Raw genomic sequence first — 19,255 nt, forward strand, 5'->3', positions numbered from 1 at the left:
AAAATTCATGTAGGAAGAAATGGAGAAAAAAGAGAAACATTTCCTGCTCCCTATACAAGAAATGGGAGTTAAAGACTTCTGATCATAAGAAAATCTTAACTGCACATTGATGGGTTATATCCATTACATCCTTAATTTTTGATTAATAATAAGATTCCTAGTGGTAGAAGTATATAGCCTGGGTCTCCTGCTGTAATATAAAGTATTAATATCACACAGGCTTCCAACATGGACATCCAGGGAGGTCACTCTCCCTGGGCTCTGTCCTCGTGGCCTAGGGGAGCATAGGGCTCTGCCCAATGATGTATAGTCCCTTTCCACAATGTTGGATATGAAGCCGGGCTTTTTGTCTGCACCTGCATATTCCTACAGCTTCCCAGAGTCCTGTGGACAATGACTGGGGAGATAAACCATGCAGGAAACAGTGTAAAAAAAAAAAAAATCGCACAGGCTATATTCAAATTGAAGATTGTATATTATGACTATCAACTTTTAGATCCAACTTACATTTTCTAGGAAATATAGAAGTGAAAGGAACAAACTAATAATACTACAACAGAGTAAGCCACATGCAAAAGAAGAAACATTTTTTGGATTATTGGCCTGGTCTTTTCAATGAATCAATATCATGAAATACTACTTAAAAAGCTGTAATGATTTGTCTGTCTATCTCTCTTTCTGGCTTTCTGAGGGTTAAGTGGAGATGGAATCTTCCACACTTTAGTGCCAGGGCTGGCTTCAAACTGATATCAAGAGACTGATATCTAGAGACATCAGATATCAGATATCAGATGAGATTACAGGTATAAACCACTGGCATCTTGGATTTTTCTTTTTTTGGTGCTTGAGGTTCAAACCCAGAGAGTCACATGTGCTGGGCAAAAGTTCTATATCTTCAACCCTAGAATTATACTTCAGATGACTACAGTTTTAATTGCCAAGTCTTCAAAGTTTTAAGTTAACTAAAATGGCAAGGCTTAGAAATGATCTAAATTTGAAAATATTTCACTTTGGATCTTTCTTTCAGGTAACACTTACCTGGAGGACTCTTTCATGAGCAGGATGCTCTTTTAATTCTACTAATCGGTCTAGAACTATGAGCTTTACATTGTTGTCACTTTCCTTTATAATTAAATCGATGTAACACTGAGCAGCAGCCTGTATATATATATAAAAAAGAAATACATTTTAAGACATAAGCACAGAATCTGAAGATAAGCAAAAACATGTCTCTAAGAAACCAAAATACACTCACTGGCATTACTACATTAATGTTTATGCATTTTGTTCAGAAGAATAAATATCTTTTTTTTTTTAATTTTTTTTATTGTAAAGATACTATACAGAGGGTTACAGTTACATGAGTGAGGCAATGAGTACACTTCCACTTCCTCTTGAACATTGTTACCCCCTCCATTGTTTTCCCCCTACCATCCCCTCCCTCCCTCCCTTCCCCAAGGTTCTTTTTTTTTTTTTTGATTGTGATTAAGTGAGAATAAATATCTTTACTTCTTAAATTTAATAAACCTTAGTATTATTTAATGAAAATATGATCCAACCAAAATCTTATTATTACAAAAGATTAGAAGCATTACAAATTAAAAAGAGGCTGGTATAGGCAAGAACAGCTATTTATAGCCAAAAATTAAAGATTGAAACTAAGAAACAAAGAAAAGAACAGCTAGAAAATGCCGATCAATATAGTTGTTAAACCTACTTCAACAGAGGATCAAAGTTTAATATACCCAATACAGAAAAATCAGGGTAGAGGCATTGCTCAAACAGTAGGATCTAATAAATTTAAAGCCCTAAGCTGAGAGGGCACATGCTTGCAAGCATGATGCTTTGAGTTCATAAAGTATTTTAGTAGGTGTTTAGAACAATTACATAAGAAAAAAAAATGTGTATTTTAGAATGACTTTTTTTGTGTGTGTTAGTCCTAGGGCTTGAACTCAGGGCCTGCGTGCTGTCCCTGAGCTTCTTTTGCTCAAGGCTAACACTCTACCACTTGAGCCACAACAGTGCCACTTCTAGCTTTTTCTGTATATGTGGTACTGAGGAATCGAACCCAGGGCTTCATGAATGCTAGGCAACCACTCTACTACTAAGTCACCCCCCCCTTTTTTTTTTTTTTTGCCAGTACTGGCTAGGGCTTGAACTTCATCCCTCTTGCCTTCACTTGGCTGTTTTATTTAGAGCTGGCAACCCACCACTTGAGCCACATCTCTAGTCCACCATCTTGCTGATTAATTAGAGACAAGAATCTCTCAGATATTTCTGCCAGGGCTGACTTCAAACCTTACTCCTCAGATCTTTTTTTTTTTTGGGGGGGGTCTGAACTCTGGGCCTGGGTGCTGTCCCTCAGCTCTTCAGCTCAAGGCTAGTGCTCTACCACTTGAGCCACAGCACCACTTCCAGCTTTTTTTTCTGCTTATGTGGTGCTGAGGAGGAATCGAACCCAGGGCCTCATGCATGCAAGTCAAGCGCTCTACCACTGAGCCACCTTCCTAGCCCACTCCTCAGATCTTAACCTCCTGAGTTGTAAGTATTACAGGCATGAGCCATCAGCACCTGGCTACAAAATGACTAAATGTAAAAGCAAAGGATAAAGGAAAAGGCTCTCAATAGCCAAAGTGGGAATAATTCGATAAACAAAATAATGATAATACCAGATTATGATCCATAGAATAAAGTATTCATACTGATAGAAAGAAGAAAAAAAGAAAGGGAGGGAGGGACAGAGAAAGAGAGGGAGAAAAAGAAAAAGGGAAATGAAAGGAAGAAAGAAGACAACTCTTCCTTACATAAAATTCCAATTAATAAGTATAGAATGAAGTAGAAAACCAACATTAGAATAACATGCCAATAATTGTTACTGAAAAAACTGATTTATAGGTGCTCATATTAGTTAGGTTAAGTTTGAGGTACAACAGTATATTAGCAGTTTCAATGTCCCTTTAGTGTTTATTGATTATAATGGGAAAAATCTGGCAGACATATTAACAGTCTGATCAAGGTTAACACCACCAGTAGTAACATATATAGAGATATTATGTACTCCCTGATATAATAATATAAGGAGAAGAGTTATGGAAAAATGCCTGACCTCAAAGACTAGGAGAAAACAGACAAACTCAAATTAAAGAATATTTTGTAAACAAAACAGACCAGTATTCTTCAAATGTGTCAAAGCATGAAAAAGAAGGAAAAGCTGAGGAACTCTTACAGAGTGGAGAACTAGGACAACTAAAAGGGATCCTGGATTGGATCCTGAAACAAGAATGATATTAATGGGAAAACTTTGAATAAAGTCTTTAGTTCGGTTAACAATATTTTTCAAGGTTAAACTTCTTAGTTTTGAATATATGAGTTACACACAATATTATGGGAAGCTACATAATACATGGGAACTCTGTCTTTTGTAACTTTTGTAAATTTATTTTAAAAGCTTAAAAATATTTTGAGTGAGAAAAACAATCTGATATTCTAGCATTCCCTGAATATATTAAGACGTTCCTGATAAAGTCTCGATGAAGTAAATTAAAGAGAAAGTATCTCATTATGGAAAATCTTTACTTGATCCTTTTCAGGAGTCATGTGGTTATGTAGGATCTAGACTGATTTTCCCTAGATCTAGTTTTTATTGTGATTAAGCATAAAGCGAGGTCTTTTAAAAATATATTAGTATAATTATCCAAAAATCAGAAATTCTCTGACTTGCTTTCCTGACTCTTTTTATGTTCTTGTATGTATGAAAGCAGGAAGTTAAACAGAAGAAAGGTTGAGCTATATAAGGAGAAAAATCCATAAAATTTGTAGATTCCTCTATATGACACATAACCAAATAGTGAACTGTAATGTCCAATAATACCTTGATGGCAGTTGGTGCACTTGAAAGTGTTACTAATGTCCCAGCAGCTTCATATTTTACAGCAGGGCTAGATGACTGCAATAGGTTATAAATGCACCTAATAAAACGAGCCCGTTCTGATGGATTAGCATGACAGACCTGGAAAAGATAACATTTAAGCTTTAACTGATTTTAGGGACTGTCTTTCTTTCCTTTCTTCTCTTCTTTCCTTCTTTCTTTTCTTTCTTTGCCTGTCTGTCTGCTTTTCTTTCTTTCTTTTTCTTTCTTTGTCTCTCTCTTTCTTTCCTCCTCCCCTCCCTCCATTATTCCCTCCCCTCCCCTTCTTTCTTTCTTGGACTGACTTAGAGCCTCATGGATAACAGGCAAAAGTTCTACCACTGAGCCACAATCCCAGCTCTGATATCTTTTTCAAATGGAATACGTTTATAGATGTCAGCTTATGGGACACCAGAGATTTTTAATTTAAGAGCTAAAAATAATCTTATAAAGACATAAAAGTATTGGCCAAAATAGGAAGAGATAATATGACACAACACAAGTAATTTCAGAAAGAAGTTCTATCTGAAGTAACTGTTACGGCTACTTTTCATTTATTTATTCAACCATAAATTTATATTTTCATTGCACTATAAAAGGTAATAATAAAGATATTTCAGTTGTACATACTAATATTAACCAAGTATACAAATATTTAGTATAGTAAGATAGTACCAACAGTCCTTAAAATACTCAATGTACTCTTAGAACAGTAAATTTGATTTTTATTCTCAGTGTCATATCCAAAAGGAAGACATGATGGTTGACATGTCATCAGTTAATAAAAGGAAAATATAGTTCTTCAAGCAAGATAAATATTTTCTTTGGTTATTATTATTTCTCATTACTATTTCCTATCATTTGGGATTACATTCATTACTAGAAACTAAAAACTTCTTTCCAGTTAAAAATATACCTTGAGACCATTTTTTTGTAGAATAAGTAATTCTCATAACCTTTTAGTATTCATACTAGATTTTTCTAAAACATATACAGCCAAATATCTATTACTTGGGTGATATTTAAAAACTATTTTCTCTTCATAGAACCTAGACTCCACTAAACAATGAAGTCACTGAATAACACAGAAAACCTATTTTTGAGAATCTCAGTGGCATGCTCCAACAATGCACATGATTAAAAAATCTCAGTCTCACTTTAAATTCCAGTTCTAAGAGACTGACACCTTGTGTTGAGTGGGCCCCTTTCCTGCAGAAGACAAGACAGCTGTAAATTGTCAGGGGTATCTGCTACTATTGATTTCATTAGAACACTAAAGCAATTCTTCCAGTGGGCAGAGCAAATTAAAGTGCTGCTAATCCAGGAAGCTCCCTTGAGTCCTGGAATTCAAAGCCATACTGTGACCTTGCCTTAAAGAAATGCTGCTAATAAAGTGCCTTTTATTTTTAAAAATTAATGTTTTGGGCCCTGGATCAATTCCAGGGTCTTGTGCAAGGTAGGAAAACACTTTACCAATGAGCTCTGTGTGTGTGTGTGTGTGTGTGTGCGTGTGTGTACACACATATACATACATATATATATTATACACACATATATTATACACACACATATATTCATACACACACACACACACACACACACACATACACACACACACACACACACACACACACACACACACACACACATATCCTTAGTTCCTGAGCTTGCTCCTTTTATAAGAACTCAAGTTTCAGGAGAACTACCTTCATCCCTCTGAAGGCAATGTCCCCAATAACCTCCTACTAGGCTTCGCCTCGTAAAAAGTTTCATTACCTCCACATTCCTACACTGAGGTTTATACTGATAACACATGAACTTCTGGGGGTTATGCTCAATCTACATTGCAATCATAACACCAAGTTTGTGTGTGTGTGTGTCAACTTTTGGGGGTTATGCTCAATCTACATTGCAATCATAACACCAAGTTTGTGGTGTGCTGGTCCTAAGACTCAGGCCTATGTGCTACCTTTGAGCTTCTTTTGCTTAAGACTAGAGCTCTATCTACCACAGCACCACTTCTGGCTTTTTCTGAGTAGTTTATTAAAGATAAGAGTTTTATGGAGTTTTCTGAATGGGATGGCTCTGAACTCCTGAGTAGCTAAGATTACAAGCCTGAGCCACCAGTGTCTGGCCCATTAAGATTTTTGAATGAGAGATGTCTCTTTTCTTTCACTTGAAAAATTAGTGGGTACTTCAGAGTTATTATCTGTCCTATTTTAAAAACAAGGAGTACAAAAAGTATGACTTTTGTACTTGTTTTGAGTGTAGTCTAGTGTACAGTTAAGAAAAATTTTTTTTTGTTTTGTTTTGTTCTTGGGTCCAGTCGTGGGGCCTGAATCCTGGGTCTGGGTGCTGTCCCTCAGCTCTTCAGCTCAAGGCTAGCATTCTACCACTTGAGCCACGGCGCCACTTCCGGCTGAAGAATCGAACCCAGGGCCTCAAGCATGCAAGGCAAGTGCTCTACCACTGAGCCACCTTCCCAGCCCCAAGAAAAATCTTTTATCCTGAAGTTTACTTCCCAGTCTGTCAGTGAATTGGGCAGTCTACTATGATTTCTTCACAGCTGTACTGACCAAACCATGAATGTTTAAAGAATTCTTTATATACATTTAGAAAGGAAATAGGTAAATATGTGGACTAACAAAGTCAAAATAAAACCATACTATAAAACATTTCTATAATTAAAATACATTCTCCTAATGACTAACTCTACAGAAGAAACTAGTCTTCTCTTAAAACTCTTGTGTTTGTTTACCCATCAAAAACTATCATTCTTACCTTATAAATCAGTTCAACAATAACTAATTGTAGAATGTCTCCAAATGTTTGAACTTGATCAATACAGGTACTTAGATAATCCAAAGCTCGATCCTTTAAAAAAAAAAAAGGTATTTATCATACTCCCCCTCATTCAACACAATGACTTAATGCAGCTTAAAATTATGTAAATATAAAATAAAAAATCAGGGCAATGAGAAACTAATTGGAGAAAAACAGTGAAGTAAGAGTTATCAGACAAAATGTAAGACAAAAAGTCAAGTACATGGGACAAAAAAAAAATGTTTTCTCTTTTGAGCAATTTCAGATTTATACTAATATAAAAGCCTGAAGTATAACAAGCTGTTTTTTCCTTTCTGGTTTTTTTTTTTTTGTCCAGTCGTGGGGCCTGAACTCTGGGCCTGGGTGCTGTCCCTCGGCTCTTCAGATCAAGGCTAGCGCTCTTACCACTGGAGCCATAGCGCCACTTCTGGCTTTTTTCTTTTTGCTTATGTGGTGCTGAGGAATCGGACCCAGGGCCTCATGCATGCAAGGCAAGCACTCTACCACTGAGCCACCTTCCCAGCCCTGTTTTTTGCTTTCTGGTAGGATTGGAACTCAGGAATTGTACTTGCCAGCTAGGAGCTCTACTACCTGAGCCATATCCAAAGCCCTTTTTGCTTTGGTTATTTTTAAGTCAAAGTCTTACATTTTTGCCTGGGCCAGCCTGAACATGGACATTCTTTCTTAAGTTTCTCAAATATGGATGACAGGCACATACCACCCCACTCAACTTTTTGTTAAAAGGGGATTTTGCTAATTTTTGCCTAGTTTGGCTTTGAAAAATTTCCAATTTCTGTCTCCTAAAGTAGCTAGGATTACAGGCATGAGCCACTGTGCCCAGTCTAGTGTCTAAATTTTTTAGCAACTACCAAAGGGAAAAATACTATGCTTTACGTAGTTCAATATATTCATTCATTGAATCTAAAACCAAAAACTAAAAACCAACAAACACAAACACCAGCTGTTTAAAATTATAGTTATTTATAATACTGAGACCTAGGAGAAAAATCTTGTATGCGTTCTCCTCTATCAGAAGAAGGCCTTAACATTTCTCTGGTAAAAATATTAATAAACAATCCAACTATTTCTGATTACATTCTTTATTATACATAAACATCATAAAACCAAAAGTACAGGTTAATAAAATTCTACAAGAGGGCAAACACTATGGCTCATATTAACAGCTTTTTCATAATACTGTTTAGGGAAATAAATGACAATATCTTAATATCACCTCTTAATCCTTAAGATAGCTAGTATAAAAAATTAAGTTGGCAAGGATATGGAGAAATATGGAAATTTTGTGCACTGCTGGTGGGAATATAAAATGGCATAGCTGTCAAAACAGTATGGTGGATTAGGTCCTCAAAAAAATGAAGAATTGGCCACGCACTGGTGGCTCATGCCTGTAATCCTAGATACTCAGGAGGCTGAGATCTGAGGATCACGGTTCAAAGCCAGCCTAGGCAAGAAAGTCTGTGAGACTCTTATCTCCAATAAACCACCAGAAAACTGGAATCGACATTGTGGTTCAAGTGGTAGAGGGCTCGCCTTGAACTGAAGAGGTGAGGGACAACCGACAAAAAATGAAAACGAGAAATGCCATAGTTTCAGCAGTTCCACTTCTGAGTACATACTCAGGACCTAGAGTAGACATTTGGATAACCATTTTGAGAGCATTATTTACAACAGCCCAACAAACCACAGAAACCCAAATATCTATTGACGGATGTATAAATAAGATATGGGTCATAATAGAGTATTATTCAGCTCTAAAAAGAATGGAAAATTCTGATGTTATAACACAAATGAACCTTCAAGACATTATGCTAAGTGAAATAAGATAGTCTTAAAGAATGAACACAAATGACTCTACTTTCTTTCTTTTTTTTTTCTTTTTTGGTAATGGGGATCAAATCCAGGATATTGCACTTGCTAGGCAAGGGCTTTGCCACTGAGCTACATCCCAGCACCATGACTCTACTTTCAAAACACTTAAGAGTGTTAAAATTATTGAGACAGAAAGTAAAATGGTGACTGCCGGGGCAGGAGTAAGTGGGAATTCCTTTAATAAATTATTAGATAACACTGAACTTTACACTTAAATATAGTTAAAATATGATGTCACATGAATTTTATTTTTAAATTTTTATTTATTTATTTTTTTGTCGGTCATGGGGGCTGAACTCTGGGCCTGGGCACTGTCCCTCAGCTCTTCAGCTCAAGGCTAGCGCCCTACCACTTGAGCCACAGAGCCACTTCCAGCTTTTTTCTGCTTATGTGGTGCTGAGGAATTGAACCCAGGGCCTCATTCATGGGAGGCAAGCACTCTACCACTGAGCCAACTTCCAGCCCAGAATTTTAAAACAATAAAAAAGTTAAAAAAAAAAACTTATAAAGGAAGACCTGGGGTAATGACATTACTTAAGATTTCAGAGAAATGAGATTCTTTATCTTTCAGTCTTCACGCATTTTCCCAATTTTGATAACAAAAACTAGATAGCAAATGCTTCAATAGATGGACAGAATACTGCTAACCTAAAAGGGATTTATGTATTTTAACTATCAGCAGAGACATATATGGAGTAAGCATCTACTTATGAAAATCAAAAACCTACTAAGGATACACGTGAACATGAAAGGCCAGCCTACTTCATAAACATGCCTAAGGGTATACCCTATACAAAATAATGTTTTTCTCTATTGAGTAATTTCAGATTTATACTAATATAAAGAAAAACAGAAAATCTAAAGTCCTAGAGTATAGTACATAGAATACTAACCATAAAAATTTCAATCCGGGGCTGGGGAAGTGGCTTGGTGGTAGAGTGCTTGCCTACCATGCATGAAGCCCTGGGTTTGAGTCCTCAGTAACACATACACAGAAAAAGCTGGAAGTGGTGCCGTGGCTCAAGTGGTAGAGCGCTAGCCTTGAGCAAAAGAAGCGCACGCACAGACAGTGTCCAGACCCTGAGTTCAAGCCTCAGGACCGGCAAAAAAAGAAAAAAAATTCGATCAGGAAAAATGATATAATGAAGTGTGAAGGATAGCTCAAGTGTAGCATATGCATTAAACCTGCACTAGGCTCGGTATTCAATCCTCAGAAACAAATACCACTCCAAATTCCCAAACTATGAAGAGCCTGTTCTGAAATGCCTCTTTGATTATTTACTTTAAAGCAGCATTTAAGTATTTGAACAGTAGAAAAGGATTAAGAAAAAGAATTTTGTACAAATTTAATCCAAACATCCAAAAAAGCACAACAACAAAAAAAAACCACCAGCGATAGTAACTGAAAACACAATTAGGCCTATGCATTACTTCCTATTTTCACTTACAGTCATGAAAGTATTTTTTAAAAGTACTTTACCTGATCCGCATGAATTAGCATCATAAATGCATTCCTTTTGCAACTGGCATCCTTCTCATTCACCAGAAAATCATGTATCAGTTCAGGAGCATCAGGTATAAGATGTTCAAAATTTCTTTAAATAAAACAGATTATATCCATATTTAATCAAAATCTACCTTGCTATTTTAGCATCTTTCAGAACAAGACCAAAATTTTGACTTTATAACACAACTGATTCTTTGCTTCTGGAATTTTAAATCAATTACAAGTTGGAGATGAAAATAATGTTGTATCTTCATGTATTACCAAATTATCACTTCCATTTCAATACAGAAAAAAAGAATTATTCAACATATATTTATTAATTTTCAAACTGTTTTATATGTAATTTAGGAATAAAGTATTAAAGTCATTATGGCCATTAATTCACAAAGTTTCAACCATTTCTTAATAATGATTAGAGAAAAAAAGTCCTTTGGTTTTCCTAACTGAACACTATAGACACTTAACCATTTATTTACTAACTTAACTTTTCATTTTTATTTTCAATACATAGAACAGATTAGCAAAAATTATTACCTGTTCTTGCCAATTATTAATTTTTAACCAGTTTTGTTTTACCTATCTATATGCTCTGCCTACTTTTCCCTCACTCATATGTAAGTAAACATCTGTCAAGTTGTAATCTACTGTCACTTTATATAAAACACTTAAACTATCATCGTATTTTCAAAATTTAGTAATTCCTAACTTTTAGCCAGAGTCAATTCACGGTTTTAAATTTCCATTTGCTTATAAATGTCACTATTTTTATGTATGGCCTACAGTTTAAATTCTGAAATTTGTAGACTGTATGGTAACAGGCAAACAAATATATTATTAACCAGAATACTATTTTGCTTAGCAAATAAAGCCTAATGTTTTCAATAGTAAGGTAATTATGAATTACTTTTCAATCAAATAGTATAAAGGTGCTTATAAGAATTATATTCTACTTTAAAACAGATCAAAAGTAGTGATCATAAAAACCAAATATCTTACCTCCCTAACTGGTTCAATTGTTCTTGAACTCTAAAATCGGGTTTGTTTTTTTTATTTTTGGTACTAGGGATTAAGCTCTACACATAAGTGGCAAGAACTCTACCATTAGACTCTATAAGGCCTTTTATTTTTTTCTTCCATTGCTTGGGTTTGAACTCAAGGCTTTGTGCTTGTGAAGCAGGTACTCTACACTTTGAACCACTCCATCAGCCCAAGCTTTCTCTCAATCTTTCTCCCACCCTCCCTCTCTTTTTTTTGGTGTCATTACTGGGGTTTCAACTTAAGGTCTAATACTTTCACTTGGTTTTTTCACACAAGGCTGGCACTCTACCATTTGAACTATAACTCCACTTCTGGATTTTTCTGGTTAATTGGGAGATTGTCTCATGAGCTTGTTTTTTCTGTTTGGACTGGCTTCCAATCTCAATTCTCAGATCTCAGACTCCTGAGTAGCTAGGATTACAAGTGTAAGCAACCTGCACTAGGCTCTAAGACCTTTGGAGGATCTCACTACAAAGCCCAGGTCAGCCTTCAACTTGTCACTCCTGCCTCAGGCTCACAAGTTCCTGGGATTACATGTGCCAGTAGTCCAAGCTAAATCTTCAGCTTTCTAAGAACAAGAATTAGTGAAGAACTGCAGCCCTTCTCATTAAAAAAGCCTCTAAGTGCACAAAGAATAACACCACACAGAAACAAAATTCTAAAACATGGTTAAAAAAATCAAGTCTTTAGACTGGTAATACAATTGAGAATGATAGGCAATGCTTTGAACTGTAAACTGAATGATCTTAAATTGCACTCTTGTTGTGCTTCTAGAAGCTAGGGATCAGTGTTGCCAACAGACTTTTCCACATTCGCAAGTTAATGATAGTAAGGAAAAAATACTATGCTGTCAAAAGGTATTTGCAAACATCTTAGATATAATCTGAAATTTGGAACCCTCTGCTCTCACAGACTAAAATGTTTTCACAGAGAAAAGCCACAGGAATATTTACCTGTAGATAGTATAGATAGCCAAAACAGCGTTTCTCCTAACATAGCTGTGTCGATGTTCCAAACAAGCACGAATAGCTGGCATTAATGGTTCAAGCAACTCTGCTTCCTTCAATTTGCAAAGAAAGCGAAGAGTAGATCCTCGAATAAATTCATTAGGATGCTGAAGATCCTAATGTAAAAATTAAAATATGAAATGTTGAGTGTCAGCTTTTATAAAAATCCAATTTTAGGGGCTGGGAAGGTGGCTCAGTGGTAAACTGCTTGCCTTGCATGCATGAGGCCCTGGGTTCGATTCCTCAGCACCACATAAGCAGAAAAAGTCAGAAATGGCACTGTGGCTCAAGTGGTAGGGCACTAGCCTTGAGCTGAAGAGCTGAGGGCCAGAGCCCAGGTCCAGAGTTCAGCCCCCATGACCAACAAAAAAATTTAAATTAAAATTAAAAAATCCAATTTTAAATATAAAACTTAACAACGAAAAATATCAGTTTGAGGAAAAAGACCATTCCATTCCATTGATTAAAACAATTGTTTTTAACCTCTTACCTGCCTTACATACTACATGTGTCATTTGTTATTAACACATATAAAATGCATAAGAAATTCCTAAAAAGAAGCATTAGAACATTTTACAATAACTCTTTACCCTCTCAATTCCAAACATGTATAGCTTTCCTCGCTTCAAAGGTCATGTTCAAAATCTACCACAAAGTTCATTCCATCACTTTTGGGTTTTTTTTGTGGTTTTGTTTTATTTTTTTTTTGCTGGTCCTGGGGCTTGAACTCAGGGCCTGGGCACTGTCCTTAGGTCTCTCTGTGCTCAGGGCAAGCATTCTACCACTTGAGCCACAGTGCTACTTCTGGCTTTTTCTGTTTATGTGGTACTGAGGAATTGAACCCAAGGCGTCATGCATGCAAGGCAAGCACTCTACCACTAAGCCACATTCCCAGCCCCATTCCATCACTTTTATTGTGTATTTTTAAGGGGAGATAATACTATGGCTTAACCCAGAAATCAGAACCTTGCACTTAGTAGGTACACACTCAAATATGATACATATTCAATCTAATTTTACAATGATTTTTAAATATTCACAAATGTTCAGAAATAATTATGGTTTGGTTTACCTTTCTGTAAGCATCACATACAAGAATCATTTCATGTAAAAGTCTCCCATCTGGGGTTGTTTTAGGAACAATTTCCCAAAATACCAGAAGTAGTTTTTTGATGGTGTGATCTTGAAGAGGTAGCACAAAGCGAATGATGGTCATCAAAAGCCCAGGAAGCTTTTCACCATTCAGAATCATGATGATTACTTTCTTCAAAGCTTCTGTCTTGGACTTCACATCTCCTTTTTCTGATTCAAATATTAAAAAACAAACACAATTATTCAAAAGAAAGTTCCTCATGTAATTTAAAAACCAACCAATTTGAACCACTACCAAATATCCCCATGCTGCTGATCACATATATGGCATATAACATGTGAGCACCGTTATATATTACAGACTGTGATAGACAATTTGCTCCAGGAAAGTTAGAATGAACTTGTGACTTTAAACGAGCATCATTATTCCACAATACTGTGAATTACCGGAAATTAAGTAATCACTTAATCACAATCAAAAAAAAAAAAAAAAAAAGAACCTTGGGGAAGGGAGGGAGGGAAGGGATGGTAGGGGGAAAACAATGGAGGGGGTAACAATGCTCAAGAGGAAGTGTACTCATTACCTTACTCATGTAACTGTAACCCTCTGTATAGTATCTTTACAATAAAAAAATTTAAAAAAAATAAATAAAAAATAAAAACCAACCAATTAAATCATACTTTACTCATACTTTACTATTGGCAATTAATATTTTTGCCTTTCATATTTGATTTTTATAAAAGGCAATAAAGGTATAAATCCAAATTGCAAGGTTTTGCCACTTGGCTCTACCATAAACAAGTTGCATATCTGTGTGTGTGTGTGTGTGTGTATGTGTGTGTGTGCAAGTTCTGGGGCTCTCCTACTTGAGTCACAGTTCCACTTCTGGGTTTTTGGTGGTTAACTGGAGATCAGAGTCTCATAGATTTTCTTGCCTGGGCTGGCTTTGAATTATAATCCTCAAACTCAGACTCCTGAGTAGCTAGAATTACAGGCATAAGCCACCAACGCCCAGCTTAAATTGTGTATCTTTGCACAAATCATTTATCTCTAAATCTTAAGATACTTTACATACAATATGAGGAAAAGAATTAGAATTAGTGAGAAGTTACCAGAAAGCAGAATTAGACTTAATGTGAGAAATGATTGCTAACAACTAGAGCTAAGAGGCGATAAAATAAAGAGTTCCTCTTGTCAAAGAGACATAGACTATCCATGACCACTTGGTAGGGCCACAGGAAGGACTTAAGCTTCAAAGGAATCAATCTAGGCAAACCAAAAGTTATTTCTTGCCCTCTAAGGCTCTATGGCCATACTAAATTATTATGGTATTTTATATGTTGCAGAACAGAGAATACCCTCTGGTTATATGTACTAATTAGGCAAAGTTCTAAGTGGCTAAAGTGGTCACTGAGCCAAAATAAATTTGCCAAACCTTTTTATTTTTCTTTTTTTGCTAGTCCTGGGGCTTGAACTCAGAGCCTGGGCACTGTCCCTGAGCTTCTTTTGCTCAAGGCTAGCAGCGTACCACTTGAGCCACAGCACCACTTCCAGATTTTTCTGTTTATGTGGTACTATGGACTCAAACCCAGGGCTTCATTCATGCTAGACAAGCATTCTACCACTAGGCCACATTCCCAGCCCTGTTCCAAAACTCTTGTTCTAGTTTTGTTTTGTTTTGTTTTGTTTTGTACTGAGGATGGAACTCAAGAACTTTGGCCATGCTAGGGAAGCATTCTACTGTTGAACAACATTCCCATCCCTCTTTCAGATTTTTAAATGCTTTTTCCTTACTGTTTAATAACTTAAGCAATACAAAGTCTAAAAGCCATAAAACTGTATTACTATGACCTTAATGGCTTTTTTTCTTGCACCAGTGTTTTGTGTTTTTTGTTTGTTTTTACTATTTTTCACAAACAAGTATATTCCTACAAGATTAGAGGTCCACTACTATAAAAAGTTTAACAGCAACCTTATAAAAAAATCTATACAATTTGTGTTTTAAGCACCTCACTCTAATTCCCATGTATTTCAACAACTCAAATTGAAAAGGTAAGCCAGGTTCCAATGGCTCACGACTATAATCCTAGCTACTCAGGAGGCTGAGATCTGAGGATCTCAGTTCAAAGCAGAAAAGTCTGTGAGACTCTCACCTCCAATTAACCACCAAAACACAGAAATGGCGCTGAGGCTCAAGTGGTAGAGTGCTTGACTTGAGCTGAAGAGCTGAGGGACAGCTCTCAGGCCCAGAGTTCAAGCCCCACAACCAACCAAAAAAAAAAAAAAATAGATCTTTTAGGTGCTGGGGAGGCAGCTCAGTGTGATAGTACAATTGCCTGGCTTGAGAGAGGCCCTGAGTTCAATCCACAGTGCTGACAAGAATTAAAAAAACAAACAAAAACCCCAGACCACAATAGACATCTAATTTTAAGTAAACTAAGACTGGACAGCAGTCTACAAAGAGACAAGATTAGACAAGTAAAATATCGTCTCTCTTCCAACTGCAAAGTACAAAGATATTTTCAATATTTAAAGCAAAATTTTCATTCCACTGTTTAGAACAGTGTGTAGCGTTTAATTTATATTTATTTCTCATAGTTCAACTGAAAAATTATTATTTTATAAAGTACAATACTTTTTTTTTCTTTACAGAATCACATTTTATACCTGCAAGGTGGTACAAGGGCTACAATGTCAGCTCTTGGGAGACTTGAACAGGAGAATCATGATTTGGAGGGCAGCCTGGGCGCAGTGAGATCCATGCCAGGATGAACTACCTAGCAAAATTCTCACTCAAAAATAAAATAGGGCTGGGAATGTGATTTAGTGGTAGAGTGCTTGCTTAGAATACATGAAGTCCTGGGTTTGATTCCTCAGTACAGAAAAAAGCTGGAAGTGGTGTTGTGGATCAAGTGATAGAGTGCTAGCCTTGAGCAAAAGAAACTCAGGGACAGTGTCCAGGCCCTGAGTTCAAGCTCCAAGACTGGCAATAAGTAAGTAAATAAATAACTCCCCACCCTCACTCCTTGCTTCAGTAGTAGGGACTAGGCATCAAACCCAGCACTTCTTGAGTGCTAGGTAAGAAGTCAACCACTGAATCACACCAGGTTTTTAAAATTTTAAGACAGTTTAAAATTTTTGAGACAATTTTGCTAAATTTCCCAAGCTGGCCTTGAACTTGTGATCTCTTGCTTTAGCCCTCTAAGTAGATGGATTTGAGGTAGCTCAGATGAGAATCAATATTTCTAATAAGACACATGAAACACAAATACTCTTATATTTACTCTGTCTCATTCCCAAAATATAATTAAGGTTTACCTAGATCATCATAAGTTGAGAGTACAACAATAAGTTACCAGAGGCTGGGATGGGAATGGGAGAAGGCAGAATGGGAAGACTAAAAAAGAGCAAGAAATTGTGCAAGATGACTTTAGATAATAAATATGTACTGTACATAGTATTTTCACTATAAAGAAACCCATGAATGAGTAGGCATGTTTAACCTGATTTAACGTAAACATTATAAAATGTACACATATATGTACACCATTAATATGTTCAACTTAATGTTTTAATATCCTAGTTAAAAATAAGTTCAATTTAAATTAAAAAAGAAAAAGCCTTACCTAAGTCATTTTTTAAGCTAATTTCAGATGGTGGCTCTGAATCCATTGGCACGTTAATTAACGTGTAACACACATTCTCAGCAGCCGTCATGGTTTCTGGTTATAATCAACCCCAAAGCAAGATTCAAGGATGACAGATGCCAGAAAATCTAGAAAAATAAATACCGCGAAATCATCACCTATTGTAAAAAGTCTCACAGTCGTGATCTTTACTGTCTGAAAGTTCCCTTAGCTTGGCATGTCGATTGTAAATTGGAGGGGGGGGAGAGGGGTTCCAATCTGTATTATGTTCCCCCAGAAAAATACATTCGAACGGAAACCACACTTGTCAGCCCCGGGCCGCGGTCTCTCACCCGCCGCCCCTTTCCCGCGGGCCGACCCTGCAATGGAGGACGTCGGAGAGCAGAATGAAGGCCCGCAAAGCGGTGACAACTCCCCACTCCACGCCGCCGGGCCCACTTACACAACGGCGCTTTGCAGGACAACACACACGGTGCACGGCACACCTCAGAGAGGCCGTGCACGCAGACGCGGCCACGGCCGCCCCGGGCTTCCCCGCGGCCTTCGGTGGGCGCTGACGCCGCCTCCCCGGGTGCCCCGGCCCGTACAACGGCACCCCCGCCCGCCCGCCCGCCCGCTCGGCCCTTCTCCCACCCCAGCAGGCCTCGACCTCAAGCGCCAGCTCCCGGGGTCTCGGGAGTGAGGGGATGCGGAGCCCGCCGGCAGGCCCGGCCCGCGTCCGGCGGAGAGTCCGGGCCTCCGCCCTCCGCTCCCCTCAGCAGGACCCGGCGCGAGGCCTAGCCGCTCCCGCCCCGCTTCCCTCCAGCCAGAGGACGTGTCTGTGCCTCGGCGTGACCCACCGCGCCTCTGCCCCGGGCTCCAGGCCCGCTACCTGGCTCCCTTGAGGCAGCGGCGGCGGTAACCGCGGGCCCGTCGACCTCCACTCAGAGCTGCCCCGGCCGCGAAGGCTTCCAGGAGTTCTCGGCTGACGTGGAGGTGGGTGGGGCAACGACCCAGGCCGCGGCCACCTGGCGTCTACGGCGACGCAGAGAGGACAAGCCTGTTCCATCCTGCGGCTGCGCACTACAAGTAGCTCCGCGTGCCCCGGCCCCTCCCTCTCTAGAGTTGGATGGTAACTCACAGCACTGTGGAAGATCGTTTGGTTTTCCCTGTTACGAGTGCTAATTTAAGCACCGTGGTCATTTAAGAGTTAACTGTAAATTGTTCTTCTAGGAAGTAAAATGGCCAAAGGGAAGTAAGGGCTCGAAGAAGGACGAACAATTTTACAGTGCTATTGTGGTCCAGCCCTGGACTTCTGGGAGCTGGAGGTTCAGGGAGCCCTCTTCCTGTTCTCCTACCAATAAACTGGGAAAGTAATTACTATTGGGCAATTAATTTCCCGTTTTTTTTTTAAATAAGATCACTCGATTATCTGAAACTCTATATCAGTTCTTAACATATTCAGTGATTTAAGCCAGCTCCTTTTCAACTGAGCTGGAGTTGCTTGAAGCTCAAAAGTTGCTCTGGTATAATTTCTGCAACATAGTAATGATCTATGATTTGAGCATCCAGTAGTTTGCATCTCTTTTATGCATCAAGGAAAATAGTCATCCTTAAGTGGCTTTACCTATCTCCAAAGCCCTTATAGATAGAATCAACTTTACAAAGCAACTTAAATTTTGCTCGTGTTTCCCTATCTCACTTTTTGTTGCCCACCCTACCCCTCAAGAGTTTTCTAGTCAGTTATTAACTTGAAAACATGAAATCTTAAGCTGTACACGAAAAACATCTGATATAACCCATCTTTATTGGAAAGGTTCAGCTCACTTTGAGAGTCTGAACACAAATAGCTCATCTATCTACAATTACCTTGAGATTTCTCTTTGGAGCTCTCAAGCAAAACAATTACTTGAGCACCCAAAAAGAGCCATGTATTAACAATAATCATGGATGACTCCTCTAATCCCATACATGAATTTTTTTTTTTTTTTTGGCAGTACCAGTTTTGAACTCTGGGCTCCCATTGGCTTGGCTTTTATACCTGCTCAGCAGCCTTTCTACCACTTTAGTCATGACCAGCTCTGCTTTTTGCTGGCTATTTTGGAAATGAAGTCTCACAGACTTCTCTTCCAGGGAAAGTCTCAAACTCAGATCCTCACATATTAGCCTCTTGAGTAGAGAGGATTACAGTCATGAACCAGAATCCAGCCAGCACCAACTATGTTTTGCTTGTACCAGTCTGGAGGCTTGAATTCAGGGCCTGGACACTGTCCCTCAGCATTTTTGTTCAAGGCTAGCACTGTACCACTGAGTCACATCTCCTCTTCTGACATTTTGCTGGGTAATCGGAGAGGAGTATCATGG

General features: G+C 38.0%; 1 protein-coding gene and 1 non-coding gene across 3 annotated transcripts in view; one reads left to right on the forward strand and one right to left on the reverse strand.

The window, feature by feature from the left end:
* The window catches only part of Copb1 (COPI coat complex subunit beta 1), a 45,875-nt gene extending 27,986 nt beyond the window's left edge, over nt 1-17,889 (reverse strand). Inside the window, exons 1-8 of one of the 2 annotated variants that reach the window (XM_070019440.1) lie at nt 17,784-17,889; nt 16,892-17,040; nt 13,245-13,474; nt 12,119-12,288; nt 10,101-10,215; nt 6,689-6,781; nt 3,872-4,009; nt 1,039-1,158 (exon numbers count right to left, since the gene is read on the reverse strand). In XM_070019440.1, coding sequence (XP_069875541.1) covers nt 1,039-1,158; nt 3,872-4,009; nt 6,689-6,781; nt 10,101-10,215; nt 12,119-12,288; nt 13,245-13,474; nt 16,892-16,982 — 957 coding nt within the window. In that variant the 5' untranslated portion in view covers nt 16,983-17,040; nt 17,784-17,889. Of the gene's footprint in view, nt 1-1,038; nt 1,159-3,871; nt 4,010-6,688; nt 6,782-10,100; nt 10,216-12,118; nt 12,289-13,244; nt 13,475-16,891; nt 17,041-17,751 lie in introns of both variants that reach the window. The other variant, XM_070019441.1, reaches the window with a different exon arrangement.
* Nucleotides 224-427, forward strand: LOC138825065 (small nucleolar RNA SNORA73 family). The gene has a single exon (XR_011371327.1). It is a non-coding gene; the product is annotated as a small nucleolar RNA SNORA73 family (small nucleolar RNA).
* Nucleotides 17,890-19,255: the final 1,366 nt, after the last annotated feature.

This window comes from Dipodomys merriami, unplaced genomic scaffold (genome assembly GCF_024711535.1).
Source record: "Dipodomys merriami isolate MVZ:Mamm:240054 unplaced genomic scaffold, mDipMer1.0.p SCAF_133, whole genome shotgun sequence".
Classification (NCBI taxonomy): domain Eukaryota; kingdom Metazoa; phylum Chordata; class Mammalia; order Rodentia; family Heteromyidae; genus Dipodomys; species Dipodomys merriami.